Here is a 22327-nt window from a genome sequence, read left to right as displayed (position 1 = left end):
CACTCCTCAACAAAATCAGAAATCACACATCCAACTGTCTGGGTTGGAAGCCTGGCTAGTCCAGAGCAATCAGAGCACAAAAATGAGGGCCACGGACTCTTGGAGGCCACTGGCCACAGGACCCCCTCTAGCTCCAAAATGTCAAGGCCACCACCCCCGTGGCAATTGCTGGTAAATACAGCAAGGTCAATAAACAAGTCTCAAATGCCACAGCTCACACCTTATGTATTCATGTGACCTGGATTTGCTGGTGGTGTAAAAGGCTTGGAAGTCCTGTCATCTCTGCAGCTGGAGCAGGTGGGACAGTGGGGCACAGTCACTGAAAACTGGGTCAGAACATCAATTTAGTACCAAATACACCAAGAAAGTGACACTTTTTCCACAGCTCTGCTTCCCCAGGATGGCTCACGGAGTAACTGCTGAGATGTTTACACGAGCTATTTCTGGTGGCAGTGCTGGCTTACGCTGCATTGCAGTGTACATAAAGCACTGCTGAAGGAAAGACAAAGAATTAAGTCTTCAAATTCAGCACTGAGGCCTCATCTGGGACTTCTGCAACCAGAGCTGAACACCGTGGTAAACAACATGGAAAAGTACTCGAGAGAAATCCACAGGACCCCTGAGCAAAGGCTAAAATTGCACAGATTTAGCCTACAAGGAGCAACACAACTGCAGCTTCCCTCCACTTTAAAAAGGTCTAATTGAAGGAGCTGTTAACAGCTTTACTGTTGACAAAAGAAGTGGAAAATAGAAAGTCCAGCCAAAATAAACCAACCCAAAGAACTACCAAAGCACCACCATCAAAACCCCATACAACCCAAAAAGCCCAGGTAACCTGGCTATCTGCAACTACACTGGATACCTGCATCATTTCAGCCCACCAAGGGTGGGCTGCCTGGACAAGCAGGACCTACACTTGATACCTCCTCTGTTTTCAATATTTGTTGTATTCATACCTGGGATTTCTGAAAGCAGAAGTCACACCACAGATCTTCTGTGCCTGATTAAGACAGACAAACTTGACTCACAACAGCTCTCCTATTCCCAAGTATCTATTTTCATGGATTTTACCTGGTGGTCTCCTGAAGGACTCAGCAACCACAGGTCACTGGCTCTTCCTTCTGGACAGTCAAAGCACACCCACAGCTCACTTCTGTTTCAGACTTTGTTCCCAAAAATGAGCAATAACCACATCAAGGCCTTTCAGAGGGTAAGTGGAAGGTGCCTTTTATTTACCTCACCAGCTAGAACTTAACCCAGGTGCCATCCCCAGCTCTTAATTTCATATTTTTATATTGCACATGCCAAAGCTAATCAACAGCCACAGAAGGCATCAGAGCTGACATTTGTTTGGCTGGCTGGAGTCAAAGGGAGACAGACTACAAGAATTACCACTGCAGACACACATTCATTCACCCCCCTTTTGCACATTATACTCAGTAATTTACTATATAATAACAATTTGAAGTTTTTATTTTGTTATGATTTAGGATGACTATGCCAGAATCTCAGTGCTGCAATGCTCATGTGTCTTTTAATCTCTAATTTACTTCTTTTTGTGCCCAAACCACTTGTTCTTGTGTCACACTCATACACACAGGGACTCCAGCAGTCTGATTTATGAGCAGGATCTTGGCCAAAACTCTTCTTGCTTCCTCCCATCCAACAAATACTGAAAGCATCCTCAGGACCATTCTACACACTCTTGCACAAGAGTGACCACAATTTCTCACATTATTACAGTCTCTCTAACACATTACTGATCTGACACTACCTGAACTGGACCCAAGGTCTGACATTCTGTACTTCCTGGAATATTACACACATGCCTCTGTAGAGGCCATCCTTTCCATCTTTTCATGGACTGATCACTGTTGCAGGTTTAAGTCTGAAAATATGGGACCTGTTGTTTTTTATTGAGAACAGTCCACAGCCATTAATTGTATGGAGACGGTGATGCTTCTAATGCAAGGTTACAGCTTAACACTAAAATGATGAGGAGTATGTTCTTAAGCAAGCCAAAAGGAAATGCCTTCATCCAACATAAGCTGCCATGCAAAGACCAAAAGAGTGAACTCAAAAATAGCTTGGACAGAATCACTGTAAAGCCTGTGTCTTCTAACAGCCTAATAACAGAGGCCCTGAAAGTCACTATTTAAGGATATTCCTGAACGACAGACAACTGGAAGAATAGAGAGTGGAAAGACTTTCACCTGTACTGTGATGTTCCTGCTTTACCCTCTGCAGGGAAAGCAGGACCACTGCAGGGCCTGCACATCTTCAAATGAGAAGAGGCAGACACATCTTCACATCTTCTGTAGTGGGCAGCTCTCATCTGAACACCTGCTGCTGGAGCCACGTGCCAGCTGTGCACAAACCCCACAGGAACAAGGCCAGCAGCACTAGCCAGCAATGGAAAAGGTCAATGACTGAACTCGGGGCCAGATAATGCCAGATGTTCTACACCTCAATGCCATATGACTGAACTATTTAAATTAGCCTGGAGTTGATTACAGAGGTGTATTAGAAGAAGGAACTCACCTTTCAAGGGAAAAGTTTGCTCATCAGATACACACCTACACTCCTATAACCAACATTCCCATTTCCTTGTTGACTTTCAGACTCATCAGGGTATTCCCACCTTGTAACTACCAAGATTAGAGTTTTAAGGTAACCTGAAATGAGCTGGTAACTTCTGAGTGTGATCTGTGTTTAATTAGTCAGAGATACAGATATTGCCTCAGGGAAAAAAAATAAAATAAAAGGAAACACTAACAGGTTAGTGCCTTTGGAAAACACAGTTAAGTCTCTCACAGGACACACAGCTGGTGTCAACATATACTTTGAACATCAAAGGAGACTGCTCCAAAAACATCAACATATCCAAGAGATAACGTCCAATAATCAATAATATTCAGAAAGCCCTGCAGATTCAGTGGTGATTGTGTGCTTCCCCTGTCAGTTCCAGCACTCTGCATGCTCTAACACACACTGGAAGACATTTACTTGCATCATGTCCAATTGATGCCCTCATGTACATCCCAAAGTCTAACTCAGCTTCAGTTTGTACAGAATCAGCTGGGGGCCCTTAAGGGCTTACACAGCCCAAAGAAAGGTTGTGATGGAAATGTGGATAGCTTCAAAAGGCCCAAAGAAGTACAAAATGAGAACCATGGCCCAGAAATGTGTCTCTTATCTTTCTAACAGTATGTCAGGAATCTGCTCTAATCAGCCCGGTGTACAAGCAGCACCTCAAACAAGGTGAAGAGGGTTCCAGGAAGGAGGGGAGGGGGGAGGGAATCTTTACTGGAATCTCCATTCAGAGGAATTGAGAAGTTCTAGACTGTCCAAAGCAACTGCCACAGCCTCGTGCCAACAAGAGTGACCCTACCAGAACAGTCTCAACTCCAGCACATCACCCAGCTGCTACAAGACAAGAAGGCAACAAGCAAAATTGAACACACACTGTTCTCTAAGGTCTCAGGTGGCAAAGTTACACATTGCCTGTGTAACTAACAAAAAAGCGTGCACTTGGCTCCTCTCTGATGATATCTAAACATCTTCCCAAACACAAATTTCATATTAGATCAGTTTCAGAGCCAGTAAACCAAAGAAAACATCCCCCATTTGCTTGTAAAGAGCAGTCCAAAGCCAAGCAAACCCAAAGGAACAGTCATTTGCAAGTTTCACTGCATTAAGATACCTAATTTGCAGAATCAGAATGAGGGACATAAATATATTTACAATTTTTTGAATGTATTTTAAATATTTACATGTAGCTTATTGTATGCTGATTGCTCAGGTTCAAGTCCTCAAGGCAAAAGCCACATATTGAATAGTGCTCTTCAGGTAAAGAGATTAGAAAATACAAATAATTCATTCTAGTGCACTCATCTTCTAAAATTCATATGTATTAAAAAACTTTCATATGAAGTGTTGTTAAAAAAAATCAATTCACACTAAGCTAAATAACATTAGAATTACAAGGAAAGTCTACTTGTAGTATAAGGAAAATAATGTGAGAGTACAGCCTGAGCAATGTCATTTGAGATTTTGGGTTTGTTTTTTTTTTGAGAAATGCATTATCCAGAATGCTTCTCTATTTTTCAGTGGGCCATTTCAACACTACTATTCCCAGGCATGGAACAGTTTGATATGGTAGGGTTTATTTTAGCTTTGTTTTCTAAAACACTACAAAAAGTACACAGGGGCTTTCAGTGATTCCAAGACAAGCACACACTTTTGGAATCACTACCACTGAAAATCACAGTTATGGTCTGACTTCAGCTCAGCTCCTGAGCAATGAAAACTCACTGAACCTCCACCAGCACAGCTGTATCTGCACTTCACTCACAAAAATATCCTTTTATATACAGGTGAAAGAAATTTTCACTAAAAACCTATTTTTTCCTGTCTTACCAAGTACATGGCACAAAGAGAACTCACTGGCTGCAATTTTTATTTTATTTTTTATTTTTCTTCTTCTCAATTAGTATTTGGACATGCTAAATAAAATTCATTTAGCATGAAATGAAGAGCTACAGCTTGAGGGGTTTTTTTTTAAATTTTATTAATTAGCATTTTACAATATTTCATGTGTCACCATCACAGTTCCCCATAGACTTAAGAGCAGCTGAGTTCTCAATTGCTACAAATCATATTCCTGACAGCAAACTGTGATGCTCAAAAATGACATTTCCAGTGCAATCTGAAAAATCATGTTCATATCATCTGCTAAGTATTTTTTGGCAAAAGCAGAAATTTATTATGCTGGACTGTATTTCACGGTCCTCATCTCAAAATATCCCTTCTTCACAAATCCACTCTCTTAAACATAATAGGAAATCACCCACAATATCCATAAGTGAAAGGGAATGCCTGAAAAAAACAACTTAAAGGCCATTCCAACATACACACAGCTTGAGAGGAAACTTCTCCTAATTCTAGCTCCCATTTTTCACTTACTTGACACTACAAGCTCTTAATATTACACTTGCATTTACATCTATTTCAATGCACTTGTGGGAACAGGAGCCAGCAATCTCCACCACATTCTCTTCTCTTTCCAGCATAGCAGCTGTAGCAGTGAGATTTTCCTTATCCAGAATCAAAAGCCAGGAAGTACTTCTCCAGCTACAGTTAGTTCTTACTGTTATTTCAGTAACATTTTGATGGCAAGGGTTCCTTTTTGAGATCATCTCCTTTTTACATTAGTGTGCTTAAATATCTCACACTCTGAAAGCTAATTTTAAATTCCACACAAGCACAAATCCTTGATTAACTAGTCAATATTCATTAACATTTCTTTTGAGAAATTAGATTCATTAAGTATCAATTTATAAATTTAGATTTCAATTTAGTTTCACGTCACTTCAATAAGGGTTACCTAATCAGGGAATTCACTACCTCAACCACCAAATTCCATTTTCACTAAAGCTTGGAAGCCCAGTAAAAAACCTCAGCAATGAAAAACAGCTTTACATAGACTTACAGATGTTTCTAGAAAAATCCCAATCTTCCCAAATAGTCTGAAATTTCATTTAATTGTTCTCCACCAACCCCATCCACCCCATTCCTTTGTTTTCAGAATGCAAGGAAGAATACAGGTATTTGACAGATATGGAATACTAGACATATTTTAGCTTAGAACACTGAAATAGAAGATTTATTTAAACATTTTAGCAAAGATTTGTTAACATATGAGAGAGCAAATAGGACAGAATAATACCAGAAAAATTACCCACATAACTACCCCCTCAAAACTCCTCATCTTATTTAAAATCCTGACCATGCCAGACTTTGCTACAGCAGAACTCCCAATTTTTCTGTCAGTTTGATTTTTTTCCAAGCTTTCATTAGGCATCCATTTTCTCCCAGGTATGAACACTAAGTTACCTTTTCTAAAGCTAAAATAACATGAGCTTTTTTGTGCCAATCTAACACTTGGCCACTTCCAGAAGGATGACTTTGCTCCTCCTCTCCCCATGTTTCCCCCATTGCCCTCACACTGGAGAAGAGTTTTCCCTCAGCACAAGATAATCTGACCAGCAAAAGGTCTTTCTAGGCACCCCCAGAACTGGTGAGAGGAGAGAAAACCATGCAGGAACAGGAGATTACCACCTGACTAGGACAGCAAACAGCCACTAAACCATGTTACCCATCTCACACACCTTCCTGTCACTCATTCACAATGTTTGTTCCAAATGTTTGCTCTCCAATCCAGGATCTTTATTAAGAAATTTAACCTTTCCATTTTTTAAGATTTTGTTTCTATTAAATCTCTATCAAAGAAACATTTGCCTTACTACAAGGCAACAAGTTCCCAGATACAACCCTCAACTCTGGTGATCCCTTACAGGAACCACAACTTCCAGACACACTCATCACATATGTGCAGAAAATCACTCAACCCAATGCACTTTGATCCCATACATATTGCATGTAGTTTATATGGAAGCATCATGAATTACTCTGGGGTTGTGATTACAGATGTACTTCAGCAGCAGCAAACAGCTTTTCCACCCATCTCACTGTGGGCAGCCATCTGGGAGGGAGCTCTGACTCTTGGGTTACCTTGTGTTTTAAAGCACCAACTGCAATCAGAAGCAATATTACAGTGAAAACAACAGCCAGTTCTGTCTTAGAATAACTATTTCTACCAGCTTCACAAAATTGTTGGGGTTTGTTCCAGTTTGTTTTATATATTTTTAATAGAAAAAGCACTCTTATCCATTGGCAACTAAGACCTTCTTCCTAACTTGCTTTTGATTGCAAGAAAACATAAGATTTGAGAAAAACATTTAAAACACAGTACTAACGTTAATTCAAATTATAAAGGAAAAGAATGGGATTAAACAGTGGTTTATCTACGTGACTCTGAAAAACCTGAATTTGTTTTGGTGCTTTGCTGGGATTAAATGGGAGTTGCACTGGATATCACAGTTAAATAGGAGCTTAGCACTTCGTTTAAAAATTTTTTTGAATGACCAAGTCAGGGATTTTTTTTTCCCACCCTTAACACAGAAAAAAGCCAGCAATACACACCCAGAATCATTTGCCACAGCAGCAAAACCACAGCAAACTACTTGGGCACCCAATACATTTTCCCTTGCCAGTCCTCCCTTCCTTGTTATCTCCTCCTGCCACAAACCCTCCACACCTTCCCCAGGGCTGAAGCACCAGAGAGTATTCAACTCCATTTTATACTTTTAGACTTAAAACAAACACTCTGGTTGCATCCTGCCCGCCAGCCTTGCTGTGATTAGCTAAGGGAAACCTTCAACCATGGGAAGAATTGTTTGCCTCCCTTTGTTTGGCTGTGAACTGGACACAGTTAAACAGCAGTGTCAGCACATCTCCTGAGCTGGGGAGTCACCTGCCTCCAGCCTGCCCAGCAGAGTGGGAGCACACACATCCCAGTGCACCCCAGAGCACCCCAGTGCATCCAGCACATGCCAGTGCACCCCAGAGCACATCCCAGCACACCCCAGAGCACATCCCAGTGCCGGGCACCTGGAGCTGCTGTCACCCACCCAGTGCCCTTCCAGAATCACAGGAGCTTCACTCAAATTCTGAGCTTTGGACACCAGCTCCGACACTCCTCTATGTAAAGGAAGAGAAGGAAGAATCTGATTGCTTCTGGGTGCTTATATGAAGTAGTTTTAAACCCCTAAGTCACTCTTGGGGAATTTATTTTAAGCTAAGATGGTAATGCATACAATATTTACCCACACAACTACAAAGGTGGTGTCCTGGTTTTGCATGGGATGTGTTTATAGAAGTGATGCAAACTTGCAAGTGATGCAACTTGCTAAATGATCCAGAAGCAGAACTTAGGACCTCTGTAAAGAAAGCTACAAATTTTTACTTTGTGCCATCAACTATGGAAAAATGTACCATTTATTTAATTATTTTACAGAAAAATATCACAGCTAATGGTTGGTAAATATTCTTCATTTCCTGGTTCTTCCTTTCATGGCTTAGAGAGAAATGTTTCCTCATTTCAAGTGTGACAATTGCTTGGCTCCAAGAATCTGAAAGATACATGTCAAAGAGCTAAGACTGCTACTAACATGGGAAGGAGGAACGTGGAAATGGCACTGTCCACTGTGGGAGGGCAGGGAGCAAAGAAAAACCTCACATATCCCTGAGAAGTATCAAGAGAAGAAAAAAAATATTCACACTGAGAAAGGTGCACAGAATTCCCATTTTTGACTTTCAGCATTCTAACTCAGCTCAGTATTTCATGTCTCATCCTCTTGAGGGCTTGTGGCCCTTGAAAACAAGTTACTTTACAGACACTCCCACCTATTTAGTGGGACAAGGGGTAGACAGCAGATTTACTTTCTGCTTTTTGAGTAACCTAAAGGAAGGGAAAGTATCACACCCTGTGGAGACTGACTCCAGGATATGAACCCCCCTGCCCAACAGAGATGCAGGAAGGCAAGAACTCAAGTAACCTTTGAGTGCTATTTATAGACAAACAGCCCACTTGAACTCTTCTCAAAGTTTGTGACAGTCAGGGGCAAACTGAACCCCAATGGGCTGTAATTGCCTCCTGAATCACAAAGCAACTCTGACTATCACACAGTACCCAGTGACTATCTGGATAAAGACATTTGAAAATACTACTACATTTTCAAGCAAAGATCTAAGAGCAAACTGAGTGCCAGTAACATCACTGAGCTAACTCAGAAGCCCATAGAATTTTAGCCCCCAGTTTATGCTAATTATGTATGGCAAAGCAAGCCAAAATACTGAGTATTTTCAGAGAGTGATCAAATGCACCACTTCTTTAAAAAAACAATCACCACACTAATGGTGCATAGCAGACTAATGTATAAATTCATGTCTCAAACTGAACATTTGGGAAACTCTTCATGAAACCCTCTCCTCTGCCTAAAATGATCCACAGCCTTTCAGTGTACTGCTATCATTACATACATGCTGCATAACAAAAGATCCTGAAAGTAAAACCTTCCAGAATGCCACAGTAGATTGGAGTACCAAACTACCAAAAATCAGGACGCTACAGTCTTCAGAAAGAAAACACAGAATTTATTTTACCATGACCCAACTTGAAGAAAGAACACACCCATCTACTGCTAACACCCCTCTACAAGAACATCTCAGGGGAGGTCATCCCATCTATTTATTTTTTGCAGCATCCTCTTGCAGTTTTAAAACCAAAAGGGGAAGAGATGCATTTTCACCCAGCTCCATGCCTCTGAAGCTCTGGTGCTTCAGATGGGAGATTATGTCCATCAGAGGTCACAGAATCCAACATGTGGCACCACACAGAGCAAGTTCTACTGACTTAGAGCACTAAGAAGTGCACAGAGAGAAACTGTAACAAGCACAACTCCAGTGGAGGGAGTTGCTCCCAACAGTGAGTATGGAAAAGTCCAGCCAATTAAGGTTCTACCACAGCAAACCTCTCTCACTATTTCCTCCAGGTTTTTGCTCTTAATCTGTGTAAAGACTAGAATAAAATTGTTCTACATCTTGCTGTGTCTCTGCTGCTGGGGAGGATCAGGTCCTGGGTGCTCTTGCTCTAAGTGAAGGCTGACAGCCAAAAGCACAGCCACAGTGCAAGTTTATCCTTTCCTCATTAGCAAATCTTCCTACTCTCCATTTAGAGACTCCCAAATCATGCTGCCTCCTTGGTTTTAGACAAAGCCAGCTGGAAGTCAGGCCAGGTTGGTTAGAACATTCTTGCTTGCTGTGGTCTTCTTGCTACTCAAAAGCCAACTAATTCTTTGAAAGCAAAGACACAATTTTACCTTTATAATGATTCTGAGCTGGGAAGGTTTTTTTTAAAGGACATATTCAAACACAAGTGTCAGAAAAAAAAAATATACACACACATACACAGGAATAGTCAACTGCACACACAGGAATAATCAAATGCACAAATATGGAATAATTTGTTACAGCTCTTCCGAAAAGAAGTGGTAGATTTAAAGACAAATTCAACTTGCAAAACCAAAGGCAAAAGGCAGACAACAAATGGAGATGTATAAACAAAACACAGCTTGCAGGACAGATGAAATAACACTCCTCTCTCCATGCTTCAATAGAGCTCAGCTTCAGTAACACAACTCATTTGGGGCAAAGAGTTATGAAGAACAGAGATCACGTACAGAGACTCCAGAGGAGAACAAGAGCAGATGAAAGTCTAAAGAACATGAGTTAAGGGCAGAAAAAGGTTAGATGCTATTTATTAAAAAAAAACAAAAAAAAAAACCAAAAAAAACCCAAAAACTGAGGGTGATATCAGTCTGCAAATCAGCTCTAAGGATGGCTGCACTGGAACACTGAACATGAGCTGCATTAAACAAGCAGTCAAAGCCACTAAAAACCACTCAGTGCTTTATTCCATATTTCTTCCTTCCCTCACAAAGCTCCTCCAAAGGAAGCAGCTCAGTGTTCCCTTCACCCTTGAGTTACATATTTCAGTACATAACACTCAGGACTGGCAGTCCAAAACACCTTCTTATCCCAAGGACTGCAGTGGGCTTGGCATGCTCTGGAGCTTCCAGCACTTGGAGATTGTCTGTCTAACCAGTTCCTAAGGCCACCCATCAGGAATGGCACAAGCACAGCTGAATTTGCCTGGGGAGAAGGCAGAGAAGAAGATAAAACTGAATCCACAGAGACTTTTTTCAGCCAAATTTTTGAACAACTTTTAAGAAGCTGTGCAGAATTTCCGAGAAAGGTGATGCCTAAATGACAAGTTAACAATTCTTGGTTTGGAAGCAAGTTTTATTACACAGGGGGAAAAGTCCCTGAGGATCTGCACTGTGCATTTTGCTCCCACTGCAACTACTTTCCTGATGAACACAACCAGAACAACTTTCTGCAGTGCAATAATTTTTTTATCGTATCCTAGTATGTATTGTATCTTCAATTTTATTTAAATAATTCATATTCAATTTTATTTAAATAATTATTATTCACAAAGAATATAACCTGCCTTTTTGTGCAAGATGTTTAATGTATTACAGCTCATTTTAAATTTAAAGATTTAAGTTCTTAGCTTTCAAAGTAAGGTCTGTAAAACAACACAAAAGAGTTGATAGCAGGAAACGAAGATGCTCATACCCCACTGTAAAAAAAGCCATTTGTTTCCATAAGCAGAATCAAAGATAAGTGGCAGTATATTTCACATATTTTGTTTTTCACTGATCTCGTGAAAACTAGCATGACTTTCTAGAAATAAGCAAACTTAATCATTTGTGCTATGCATATACTTTATTACCATTTGTTTTCTTAAAAAGTTGCTTATAATTCTTCCTAAACATACAACAGTAACATTTTGTCAAAGCTGAGTGAACAATTTAAAAAAAATCAACCAATTCATGTGTTGCACTGCAAAGTATTGATGACTCAGTAAATCTGTTACTTCTGACACTTAAAAAAGACCCCAAATATCTGCTATGATTATAGAACTGTCAGAAGTGTTACAGACAGATGTGTCCTAGCCCACCCCAGGAGGTACCCCCAGACCCAGAACATGACCCAGAGTGTTTTGGCAGCAAACAGCTCTGCTCCCATGCAGTGACTCCCCACAGGACACTGCCCTCAGCTCCAGGAGGTGTGGCTCCACATCCTGACTCCTGACCTGACTTACCAGTTAGTCCAGTATGGAGCAAGTGCCTGGCACTGGTTACTGCCACCACGCTTGAATATTAAGCTACAGAGCATTTAAAAAAATCCCAAAAAGGGAAATCTGAGAAACTGATTTAGATCCAATCATCTGCACACCCCAAAGCATCCAGCCACAATATTCAAACTCTCTTTTGAACATTTCAAAACTTTGATTTTATCACCATGACTGACAAATGCAGACAACATCAACAAAAAAGCAAATATAGATTTCAAACAAATGTAATTGAGGTTTTCTTAATAAACTACTAAGACTCTTCTTGCAGAAGATACAAGCAAGAGACTGAGGCTTGTCTACCTCCTCACTCCTTCCTCACTCTCTCCTGACACATTTCAGGAGAAGAGTCACACTGTAGTGAACTCAAACTTCCAAGAGCAGTAAGTGCTTCATTTCCCACAGCTCCCATCTCGGCTCCCCTCCCTCCCAGCATCCCAAGGACAGCACCACAGCCACCTGCTGAGAGGAGATAGGGACTCAGACCAAAGAGAGCAACTGCACCAGGTACATCCCATCTCCCTTCAGGCACTACACAGGACTGGCAATAAAGCACTGCTGCTTTTCTCCTGTCCAAACTCTCCCTACAGTCCTTTTGGCTCAAGCTACTCCAGGTACTAATATAAGAAGTCGTCCTGAAATCAATACTGAATGGAAAAAAGTTTTTAAACAGCAATAATATGTTTCCCATATTGGAACAAAAGAGCAAAGGGTGTTTTATCTTACAGAAGAATCCAGCTTGCATGAAAAATATAACACAGCAGAAAGAAAATAGAAAGGAGAAGTTGAGTTAATAAAAACTATATCCAGAACTGAAAAAAATCTTGTTGAAAGGAGGATTACACAAATTGTTTAAGGTACAATCATGAAGAAATTACTGATTACTTATGACTACCTCTGATATACATACACAGATATATATAAATATGTGGGCAACTTGAGAGATTGAGGAGAACCCTAGTCAATTTTTATACTTCACAAAATAAAACTGGTAAGTTTTTGTCTCATCTCTTCCCACTCCCCCTCTGAGGGAAGGTTAAAATCATCTTTGCCAAAGAATTCCAGAAGTAAAGCTTTCAGAGCTGGTAAGGTAACTTAGCCATCTGATATCTAAAGGCAGCAATTTAAGTGTTATGACAATGAGATTGTTCTTCACAGCAAAATCCATCTGGAAAACAGCTAAAAAATATGAAGCTGATACATTTAACACACTGTCAAAGCACAGAAGTTAATTTGACTAAGAGCAGGATTAGACTAGACTTCTTCTAATCTAAAAGCCTACTAGAATAGAAAAAATATTTAAATCATGCAAAATCTCAGAGAGATATAATATTAATAATTCAATTACATGCACTCAATTGAGTTTATCCAATTTACTCAAAAGCACAACAAATCTCTGTGTTTCACATACCATATATTCCTTCCCACTCTGAATCTTTAGATGGTGAAGAAAGAAAATGAGTAAGTCATTGTAATGTGCCAATATCTGAAAAGGCAGAAGCTTTCCAGTGAACAAGACAGTGGTGATTTCAGTGATTTCAGTGGCAGGGCTGCTTTGATCTCTAAAGAAACACCTACAATGGAGCCAGCTCAAACTGTCCTAGTGAAAACTGTTTCCCTTATTTGGTCTGTATACCATGCCCATGTAATACCAAGTATTTTAGATCAGATCAAATTATGGTGAAAAGCCTTTCTTGGTTTACAATCAGTCACAATAACTGGACTCAGGTAAGATTTTGGCCATGTTGAAGGAGGCTAAACACACTTCAAATTTCATATTGCAATGTTTTACAATAAAGTTACATCTTCACTCAAATTCCAGCAATCCTCTTTGATTCCCCACCCCACCCCAAAAAAGACCCTGCTTCTCTTTCTTTATTTCAAAACACCAATACAGATCTAGATATGCATTTGCTGTATTCCACAAGCACAGAGGTGCAACCAATAAAATGACAAACATGAATCTGTTTCCTGGAGACCCCCACTTGTATAGTTTCAAGTGGAGCTTGGACAACCCTTCAGTTTCTAATGCCCCCTTCATTTCAATCACAGCTTAGCCACTCATCAACCCTAAGAAAAGAAACACCAAGTTCACACATGAATCTTGTTCATCATAAATATGAATCAAAGAACATGATCAAAGAATTTCTCTAGCCCAGTCTCTGTCACTTTCTGTGGATTCCCTCAGATGCAGAATGAAAGCAAACTGTGCCTCTCTGGCACTGTTCTTTTAGACCACAGCTCACTCCCTGGTAACCCCTGTTGTTAGTGAATAATGAAAGGGTTAGATCACATCACAAGAGGGGGAAAAAAAAAAAAAAGCAGGTTTGGTCAATAGGTTGGCAAATGAGTAAATAGAAATTTACATATATAGAGGAAAGCACTCAATTCCACAATTGCTGAATCTACTCTAACCTTTCAGTTTATCCTAAAGCAGGCAGATTTCATCCGGGCTCATTCATATTATGAGCTGTGTTCTGTATTTCCACTAGCAGGTGATCACTTCCACTTTTTGCCTTTCCCAGCTCCAAAACACACAATCTATTCCCCTCACCACCACCCTGCCAGCTTCTCCAAAGAACAGTATCAGGCCCTCGTGCCTGAATGAACTACTGAAATTCACAGGTATAAACAGACACACATTATTAGAACTCGATTTCTCTTTCACCATTTACACTACCATTAATCCCTCCAAATCCCAAAACCACCAAACCATTTGTGAGGGTCTCCAGCCACCTTTAATACTGTATTTCATCAGAAAAGTAGGATAACTCTGCTCCTTGTTTGAACATAAGAATGTACTATTCACATGTTTCATTAAACAAACCTTTGGCTCAACATTCTCCCTCTCAAAATATTTTCCTCACAAGCCTCTTTGCAAACAATAGTGGGAGTCCTGAAGAACTCACTGCTTACAGAACTACTCCCTGTGTAGATACAGGAACATCATGTCCCCAAAAGGCAGCTGAAGTTTCTTTACCACTTTCTTCTGCATCTTTTTTTTTTGATGCTTCATTGTCAAAGTGTTTCAACATTCAGATTGAGAAGGAACACACTTAAAATCTCTGCTGGAAGGGACACAGGCACTCAAGCTATTTCCTCAAGTCAAAAAGCAGTTCAGTAACACTCTATTTCACTTCCCAGAAAACTCAGCCAAACCATGCTGAAACACTATCAACAGGGTATTTTAACTGCAGGGATTAACATTTTGACATTTCACAACTTTCTGTAGAAATCTGTGCTTTTGCTGCAGAATACACCAAATAGGCACACAGGATTTTTATTTGGCCATGTGCCTGAACCAACACCTTTCTCTATCCTCAAAAACAACCTGCAGAAAGACACTGCACAACACAAGAGAGTCATTTCCCCTTCCTGATGCCGACACAAGTTGGGAACAGAAAATGAAACAGGTTTAACCTGTTGGAATTATCCCAATTTGCCCTTTCACCAACACATGTTGAGGACCCACAAAGAACTCACCAAGAAGAACAAGAGCTCTCAACACTCCAGCCATTCATTCCCAGTAGCAAAGAGCTCTCATCTCCAGCTGTGAAATTTTGCCCCTAAAAAGGGCATTTGATACTTTCTTTCTGAAGATCCACACAAGAATCATGACTCTTCAGAGCTGAAATATTATTTTAAGAAATCCACAGTACCCTAATTAACAGTGGAGCGAGATGTTTCTAGTGCAGAACAGGACTCCACTCTCAGAATACTAATAATCTGTTTAATTACGGCTTGAAAAATGGAAACATCCTCCAAGCAGGATGGTTCTCATTCCATAAGTTGTTTTACCTATAAATCCCTTCTCTGCTAATAGGAGTTAAACTAAAGGAAGATATACAAGACTTGGTTTGTTTAGGTTAAAACTTGCCAAACAACTCGATTCAGTTGTTTTAATTTATCTTCAGTTTCTGAAGGTGGAAACAACTGATATTTACAGTGGTCTCTTGGTCTTCAGATTGAAGAAGTATTTTTTTTTAAATAATACAAACACTGACACTTATTTAAAGGTAGTTGTTCATTAATAAAGTGATAAAGTACCTGTTCTTTCACAGAATAAAGTATGGTTGTCTAAAGTGAAGCTAATCAGGCAGGTTTTTAGAGAAAAACAAGAAATCTTTGTTTGTGTGCACATGGATATGTACATGTGTGTAACTGCTGCTATGCCAAGGGGGGTGAGACACAACCCTCTTGCTAGAAATTTGGCTTAAGGCTCTCACCACCTTCAACATCCACAATCCTTGAAACAGAATAAGCAAGTCAAACAAGCAAGTGAAAAAATATCCAGCAGTCTCTTGGTGGGTAAATACAACCTACAGAAACATCTTCAAGAAGTTCAAATAACCTCTGGCTTCACACTTGCCTGTGCAGCAGCTCTCAAATCAAGACAGCTACTTACAAACAAAACTCAGCTCCTACAAATCACAGAGTACACAAAAGTTGAAAACCACTTCTGCACAAGTACTTTGAAGAACAATACCCCACGTGGCTGCAGTTGCTAGAACTTACCTTCCAGAACTAATAAACAACATGGCCATGTGAGATCAGAGTATTAAAGGATTCAAGAAGAATGAGCAAAACTAGTTTTGCAAGTCATACTCATTAAGATCCTAATGACACATCCACAAACCTGGCACATAAGAAACCCTAGGAAATCCAAGACACTGAACACAAGATTGATTTTCTTCACCTATATGTAAGGTGGAATCAAGCCTGTCACAGGGGGATCATCACAACCAAGGCCAAGCTATGCCTGGAAACAAAAGACAAGGCTTTAAATGTGTTTGAGCCATAGTTCTGCCACCTACTTTTCCAAGCTATCCTTAATGCTGAGGACTTAACTGTGACTAAAAGAACAGCAGAAATCACTTGCCAAACTGTAAAAGAATACAAAGGCACAACACTAGGTTGCCATGATGGAAGCCTAGAAGCTCACTCAGGGTTATAAAGGGTATTTTCAGCCAAACCAGCCAGATAAATCCAATGAAGATATTAGAACATCTCCCACAACCACTAACTTCTTTTTCAATCACTGTCAAATTATGGTTTTTATTAATGAACTACCAGATTCACAGCATATTTCTGTAGGTTAGCCTGTTATTTTTAGTATTCCAATCCACATTGGGAAATACAAGTACAGCTTAACTAGAGAACTTGCCCCAGAGTATTTTCACTCTTTTGATCTCACACATTCATCAAGTGGCATTAATTTTGTCCAGTCTTTCTAGAGAGAGAGATGAAGTCCTCAAACAAAGGCACTTCTTTTTTATTTGCTCTTCTTTCCAGATTCCTTCCACTCTGCTCATGTACTTGGGAAAACCAAGACATGGAAACCTCAGCTAAAAAACAAATTATCTAATCTTGGGGACAAATACCCAACTACTGCTTAGAAATCTGAGTACAGCATTCTCACAGGTGCTACAAGCAGCAAAGGTACCTCTTGGATATGTCAAATACTGTGAGATCCCTGTGAGCACTGCAGCCCCAGCATTACCCCATAACACCAGCCAGATCCACCCACAATTTATAAAGCCAGAAATAAGCTTTGGGACACAGCAGCCACCAGGAACCTGAGAGGAACTGATCTGCATTATTAAAAGAAGTAAATTATTCAAATTCCCTTAGTCCATGTAGTATCCCAGGTACAGCCTATCTTCCCCACAAAACAAAGTTTGGTCCTCAAGAGTTACAGCAGACAGGCTGCTGCAACTTCCTGCTGACAAAAGCTGTGCTGTGTTTTAAGTTGGGTTTTTTCAAATCCAAAATGCAAAGAGAACCCAAATCCCAAATCTCTGCCCCTTTTGCTTCCTTAGAATAAAATTCTCCTTTAAGACTGCACACAGTTTAGCATCTACACACTTGCAAATAAGTGCTATTTTATGTAGTTCCTTAAGTATTGAAAAGTAAGGTGTGCAACTCCAACTTCAGCACACCACTACAAGTCTGAGTATACACCCATGATGATCAAATGTGACTTGTTTCAAAGCAGGGGTTTTATATCTTTTTGTCCTTGGAATTTTGAAACTAACAAATAATTTCCAAATCCCTGACAAACATCTCAGTCACAAATTGTAGGAGGATTTGAATTAGTCAAGCTTTCACTCTTAAGCCAATAAATGTAGAAGCAACTATGTTCATCAGGTCTGGTTCCAAAACAGGAATGTTTAATATGTATTTTCCAACAGTGATACCTCAGAATTACAGAATGCCAAAATGCTTTTGTGAAAGTTAAAACAGAGAAAAAAGTATTTTACCTGTAATTTTCTGGAGTAATGAATTAATAATTATATATTGACCAAAGAAGCAGGAAAAAAGTCATTTTAGCAAGTCTCATTCCTTCTATTCTCTCCCCATTAATTCTCCCTCTCATAAGATATGTAATCTCAAGTCAGTGAAATACCATTTAATTCAAATTAATTTTTCTAACTGTAAGTACAGAAAGAGTGCACTAAGCAACCTGCAACACTTGTAAGAGTTATGAGCTTCTTTTCCATGTTCTGCTCATCATGGGAAATTTCCAGACTCCTGAACATTTCACTAGTGTCAAAATTTATGTGCTGCCAGATCTGTGTACAAGTCAGGTTCAGAAAAACAACTACACAAGGAAAGTACCTGCTGCCTCCAGTAAGGCTTCTAGTCTTGCTTGTGTTTCTGGATCCACAGTTCTCAAGTCTGCACCTTCTGCAGCACTCGATAAGAATAACTCCGATGTGGTTTTGAGTACTGGGTTATCAAGATCTTCTTGGTCCAAAATAAATGATTCAACCTGTTTGCAAAGTCAAAAAAACAATTTTACCATTTTTGAAGCTTTAAAGTAAATCTAAAATATTACCCCCAAAAAATCCCACAAAAATAATCTAACTGTACTATCATAATTGTGTTTTAACTGCCAAGAACATAGAACAAAACTACAAAAAACATCTGGTCAACTCAGTGAAGAGGTAGTTAAAGTCACAAAATACAAAAACCCCGCATAAAAAAAAATTATTGCAAAAGTTACAATTTGAAGCACCTCAAATACAGCAAGGTCAACTCAGATAAAATACAGAATAAGTGTTATGCATGTTTGCACAGTTAACCACCCAAGCAGGCAGACACAAGAACCTGTAACATCTTTGCCACCAGAAGTTCATCTACCATGTTATTAATAAAAGCCACCAGTAATGACTGTGGTACAGCTGGACCTATCTGAGTGCCAGGGAAAGATGGAATGTTTTCCCAAGATGCCTTTCATTTCTCTTTTAAAAGTAATTTCAACAGAGGTACCACAAAGATTTTGTTTATTTTGAGCAGGAACACAAGAATTGACCAAAACTCAACACCAAAACATCTGTTTCCAAGCTGCCACTCAGCATTACCCCAGTCTGCTCTGCTTTCTGGACAAGAACAGATCTGCAGAAGGATTAAGCAGGCAGGTATTCCAACCAAGCAGCAATAATGCTGTCCCACCAGTGCCCCACGTGACCTCCAAACACAAGCCCATGGAATTACTCAACATAACACACTGCAGTTTTCTGACAGCTTGCCAGAGTAAACAAGGAGGATACCTGACTCACACTCTAAAGAGAGCAGAGCTACATTTCAGAATCTCCCAAGCTCAGACATAATTCCCCCTGTTTTCAGTAGTATTTTAAAACAAAAACACTATTTCATAATTAGATGTTGTCTGTTACCTGTACCAACACTACTGGTGCCTTAGATTTGCTGTAGAAATGAGACATTCCTGTTACTCAGCCACTGCTGCCCTCTCCCACTTCATACCCCAGTCTCATCTTCCTTTCTCAGTTTTCCCTAAAATACTTCCCCCTATTTTTCTCACCCCAGCAGAAAACTACCATCTTGTTTCCCCTGGAAAAGGAAAATTTATACTTAAAAAAAAAAAATCAAATCAGGCCATCTGCAAATTCATTAAGTGCTCCATTGTGTGAACAACGTTTCCAGGATCTGGGAGCAGCACAGAGCACTGCTATTCAAGAGCAACTCGGGTTCGTTCATTTCTTCCCCTTTTTGATATGTAAATGGCTGTAACACTATCCCCTGGTGTCCAAGCCAGCCCTGTGCGCCAGGGAAATGCTCACATGGGAATATAATGGGAATCAGGAGCAAGTATGACTTTTTAGGAACACCAAACACGGGGCCCACATCTCAGTGGATATTTGTGATCCCAGCCAGCTTCCAGATAGCAGATCTTGTGTGCCAGACACAAATATTAAAGGCAAGAGCAGGCTCTCATCTGGGGCTCAGAGAAGCAAGATTTCTAGGTTAGTCCAAGCAACAGTCCTAAAATAAGAAACTGTCATTGCAAGAGAGAGTTGAACATTAAACAAGCAGAAAATTAGTGACCTAAACCAGTGATACATATTTTTACTACAAACAAAGAAGAGCTATTTACAACTCACAGCAAAATGCATCCCTACAGTAAGAGCCCTCTCAGCAGAACTCAAATTTCAGGTTAGTCCATAGCCAGCTTAAGGACTCCCTGCTTTCATGAGTTCTGATGCAAAACTGACTTCTGGGAAAATTCACCCTTACCTACATGAGTACTTCAGGGTTTTTAATTTTTTCCCACAAGACCACACAAGGCATTAATACGATGGAAATATTATTCCTATTGCAACGTGTTTGTGTGATCTGGTGGAGGGCAGAAATTCCCACTGTGCCTACATGACCATTCATTATACACAGCTGAGAACTAGATACAAGAAATTTTATTAGATTCTTATGGACATTTTTCTTTGTCAACTACACCACTACATTTAACAGCAGTCCTCCCTTTTGAGGACATATCAAAAGGAGTCAAATGTCACCTCCCACTGAAGCAACTGCACTTGAGAACAACAAACACTGCAGAAACACTCAGTGGCTCCTGGCAAGCCTTAGGGTTCAGCCTTGGGAAGAGCCAGGCAATCCTCAGCCAAGGGAAGCACAGCAGCCTTGCAGCAACCTGCCAGAAGCTGTCCTGCTGCAAATTCTAAAACTTCAAGGGTTTGACACATTGGGAAAGATATGGACCATTTTCTCCCTGACTGCTGCCAGCACAAGCTCACTGGGATCTATTTACTGGATTTTATAGGCAACAATCCCCATCTTGAACCTAAATCAGTGTTAATTCACCATTCACAAATATTCAGCTTGCAAGGAACCTCTGTCTCCCAACAGGGAATCCATTTTGCTTACAGGAACCTCTAAATAAGTCTGTCTTTTTAACAATGATTGTGCAAACACTACTAATTAGAGCAAATTACACACACAGTTTTTACTAAAGAATACAAGTTGGGTAGTACTGGTGCAGTCTGCTCTTTTCACCATTCTTATTAACTCTTCCTGCCTTTCAGCTCTTCTTCTTCATCAGCAACTGTACTTCCAGAGACCTTGAACAATTCAAATCTCTCAAAAATTCTTGCTTCATATACAATACTTTCATCATAGTTTTGTATCATAGGGAGGGAGATGCTTTCATTATTACTGCACATGCTGAGCATCAATTTTTAGGTTTTATTTTGATTTTTAGAAGGAGCTTAGCAACATACACACAATAAAAATATATCTTGGGTGTGAAAATACTGAAAATCCATATGCAAAATGTTAAAATAGCTGCACCACTGCCAGTCTTCCAGAATAAGCTTCAATGTATTTTCAAGTCAGAATGTCTGACATTTCTGTAAATCAATACAGTTTCTCACACACGAAGACAAAGCTAGAGAGAATGAACATTTGGATATCTTCACTAATAGCAGAGTGAGAAATTACCTAATTGATCAGATGTGTCTTGTGAATGGAAGTGACCTACAATAATCACATATTATAATAATCTTTTTTGAAAAATCAAACTATCACAAATATATCAAACAAATCTGTCTTTTTAAACAAAAAATAAATTTCATTAAAAATCAAAAGCGGCAAGTAAAAAATCCAAACATATTTCATATTAGCATTCCTGGAAAACATAATACACTGCTCATGTGGCAAAAACTGCTCTACCCTAATCAGATCTGCAGCAAAGTGATAGAGTAACCAGTCACTGTGCTATTTTTGGATTATTTTGCGAGCTGCTTTGGGCAGTTAATAAGCATCTTACTTGGGAAGACTCATTGGGAACACATGGATTCCAGATATTATTCTAACTGCCACACCAATTTCACCTTCCCAGTCCAAACCCAAGAAGCTGAACGGGACTGGAGGGCAGAGCTTCACCACCTCGTGTGTCTCCTGCTCTCCCACAGCAACCATGGCCCTGGCCTGAAGTCCTGCCAAGGACTGCAGCAGCCTGGCAGCTCTGCAGATCCAGTTACAGCCCTGGTGCCTCCCTCCAGAGCAGCTACCTTGCAGCCATGTGGCCTCAACTCCATCAGTGTTTATAGGGTAAGACCAGCACTGAGTTCCCTGCAGGTCAGGGGGATGCAGAGGGACTTTGCAGGCACCAACATCCCCACTAACACTGGTCATTCTGGTGAGATGGACACGACGTGCAGGGTTACACCACATTTCTAATATTAAATCTAAACTGATCTTCCTTATGCTGCACTACTGCAAAGTCCTTTTCCCAGAATAGCCTGGGCCTGCTCACAAATAGCCTGCTCCTCACAGGCTCCAGAGGATGGAAAAGCTTCCTGGGTAGCTGTAGGTAGCACTGTTCTCTCCTCCTCCTGCAGGCAAGGG

General features: G+C 40.1%; 1 protein-coding gene across 11 annotated transcripts in view; it reads right to left on the bottom strand.

Moving 5' to 3' along the window:
- ANKHD1 (ankyrin repeat and KH domain containing 1) overlaps window positions 1-22327 on the bottom strand; it is a 99887-nt gene that overhangs the window by 66663 nt on the left and 10897 nt on the right. For all 11 annotated transcript variants that reach the window (XM_059859970.1, XM_059859963.1, XM_059859959.1 and 8 more), the window contains exon 2: window positions 18281-18434. In XM_059859970.1, the coding sequence (XP_059715953.1) occupies window positions 18281-18434 (154 nt within the window). The remainder of the gene's footprint in view (window positions 1-18280; window positions 18435-22327) is intronic.

The sequence above is a fragment of the Haemorhous mexicanus genome, chromosome 15, assembly GCF_027477595.1.
Source record: "Haemorhous mexicanus isolate bHaeMex1 chromosome 15, bHaeMex1.pri, whole genome shotgun sequence".
In the NCBI taxonomy this organism is placed as follows: Eukaryota; Metazoa; Chordata; class Aves; order Passeriformes; family Fringillidae; genus Haemorhous; species Haemorhous mexicanus.
Note: the sequence above shows the minus strand (reverse complement) of the source record. Positions and strands in the feature narration are given on the sequence as shown.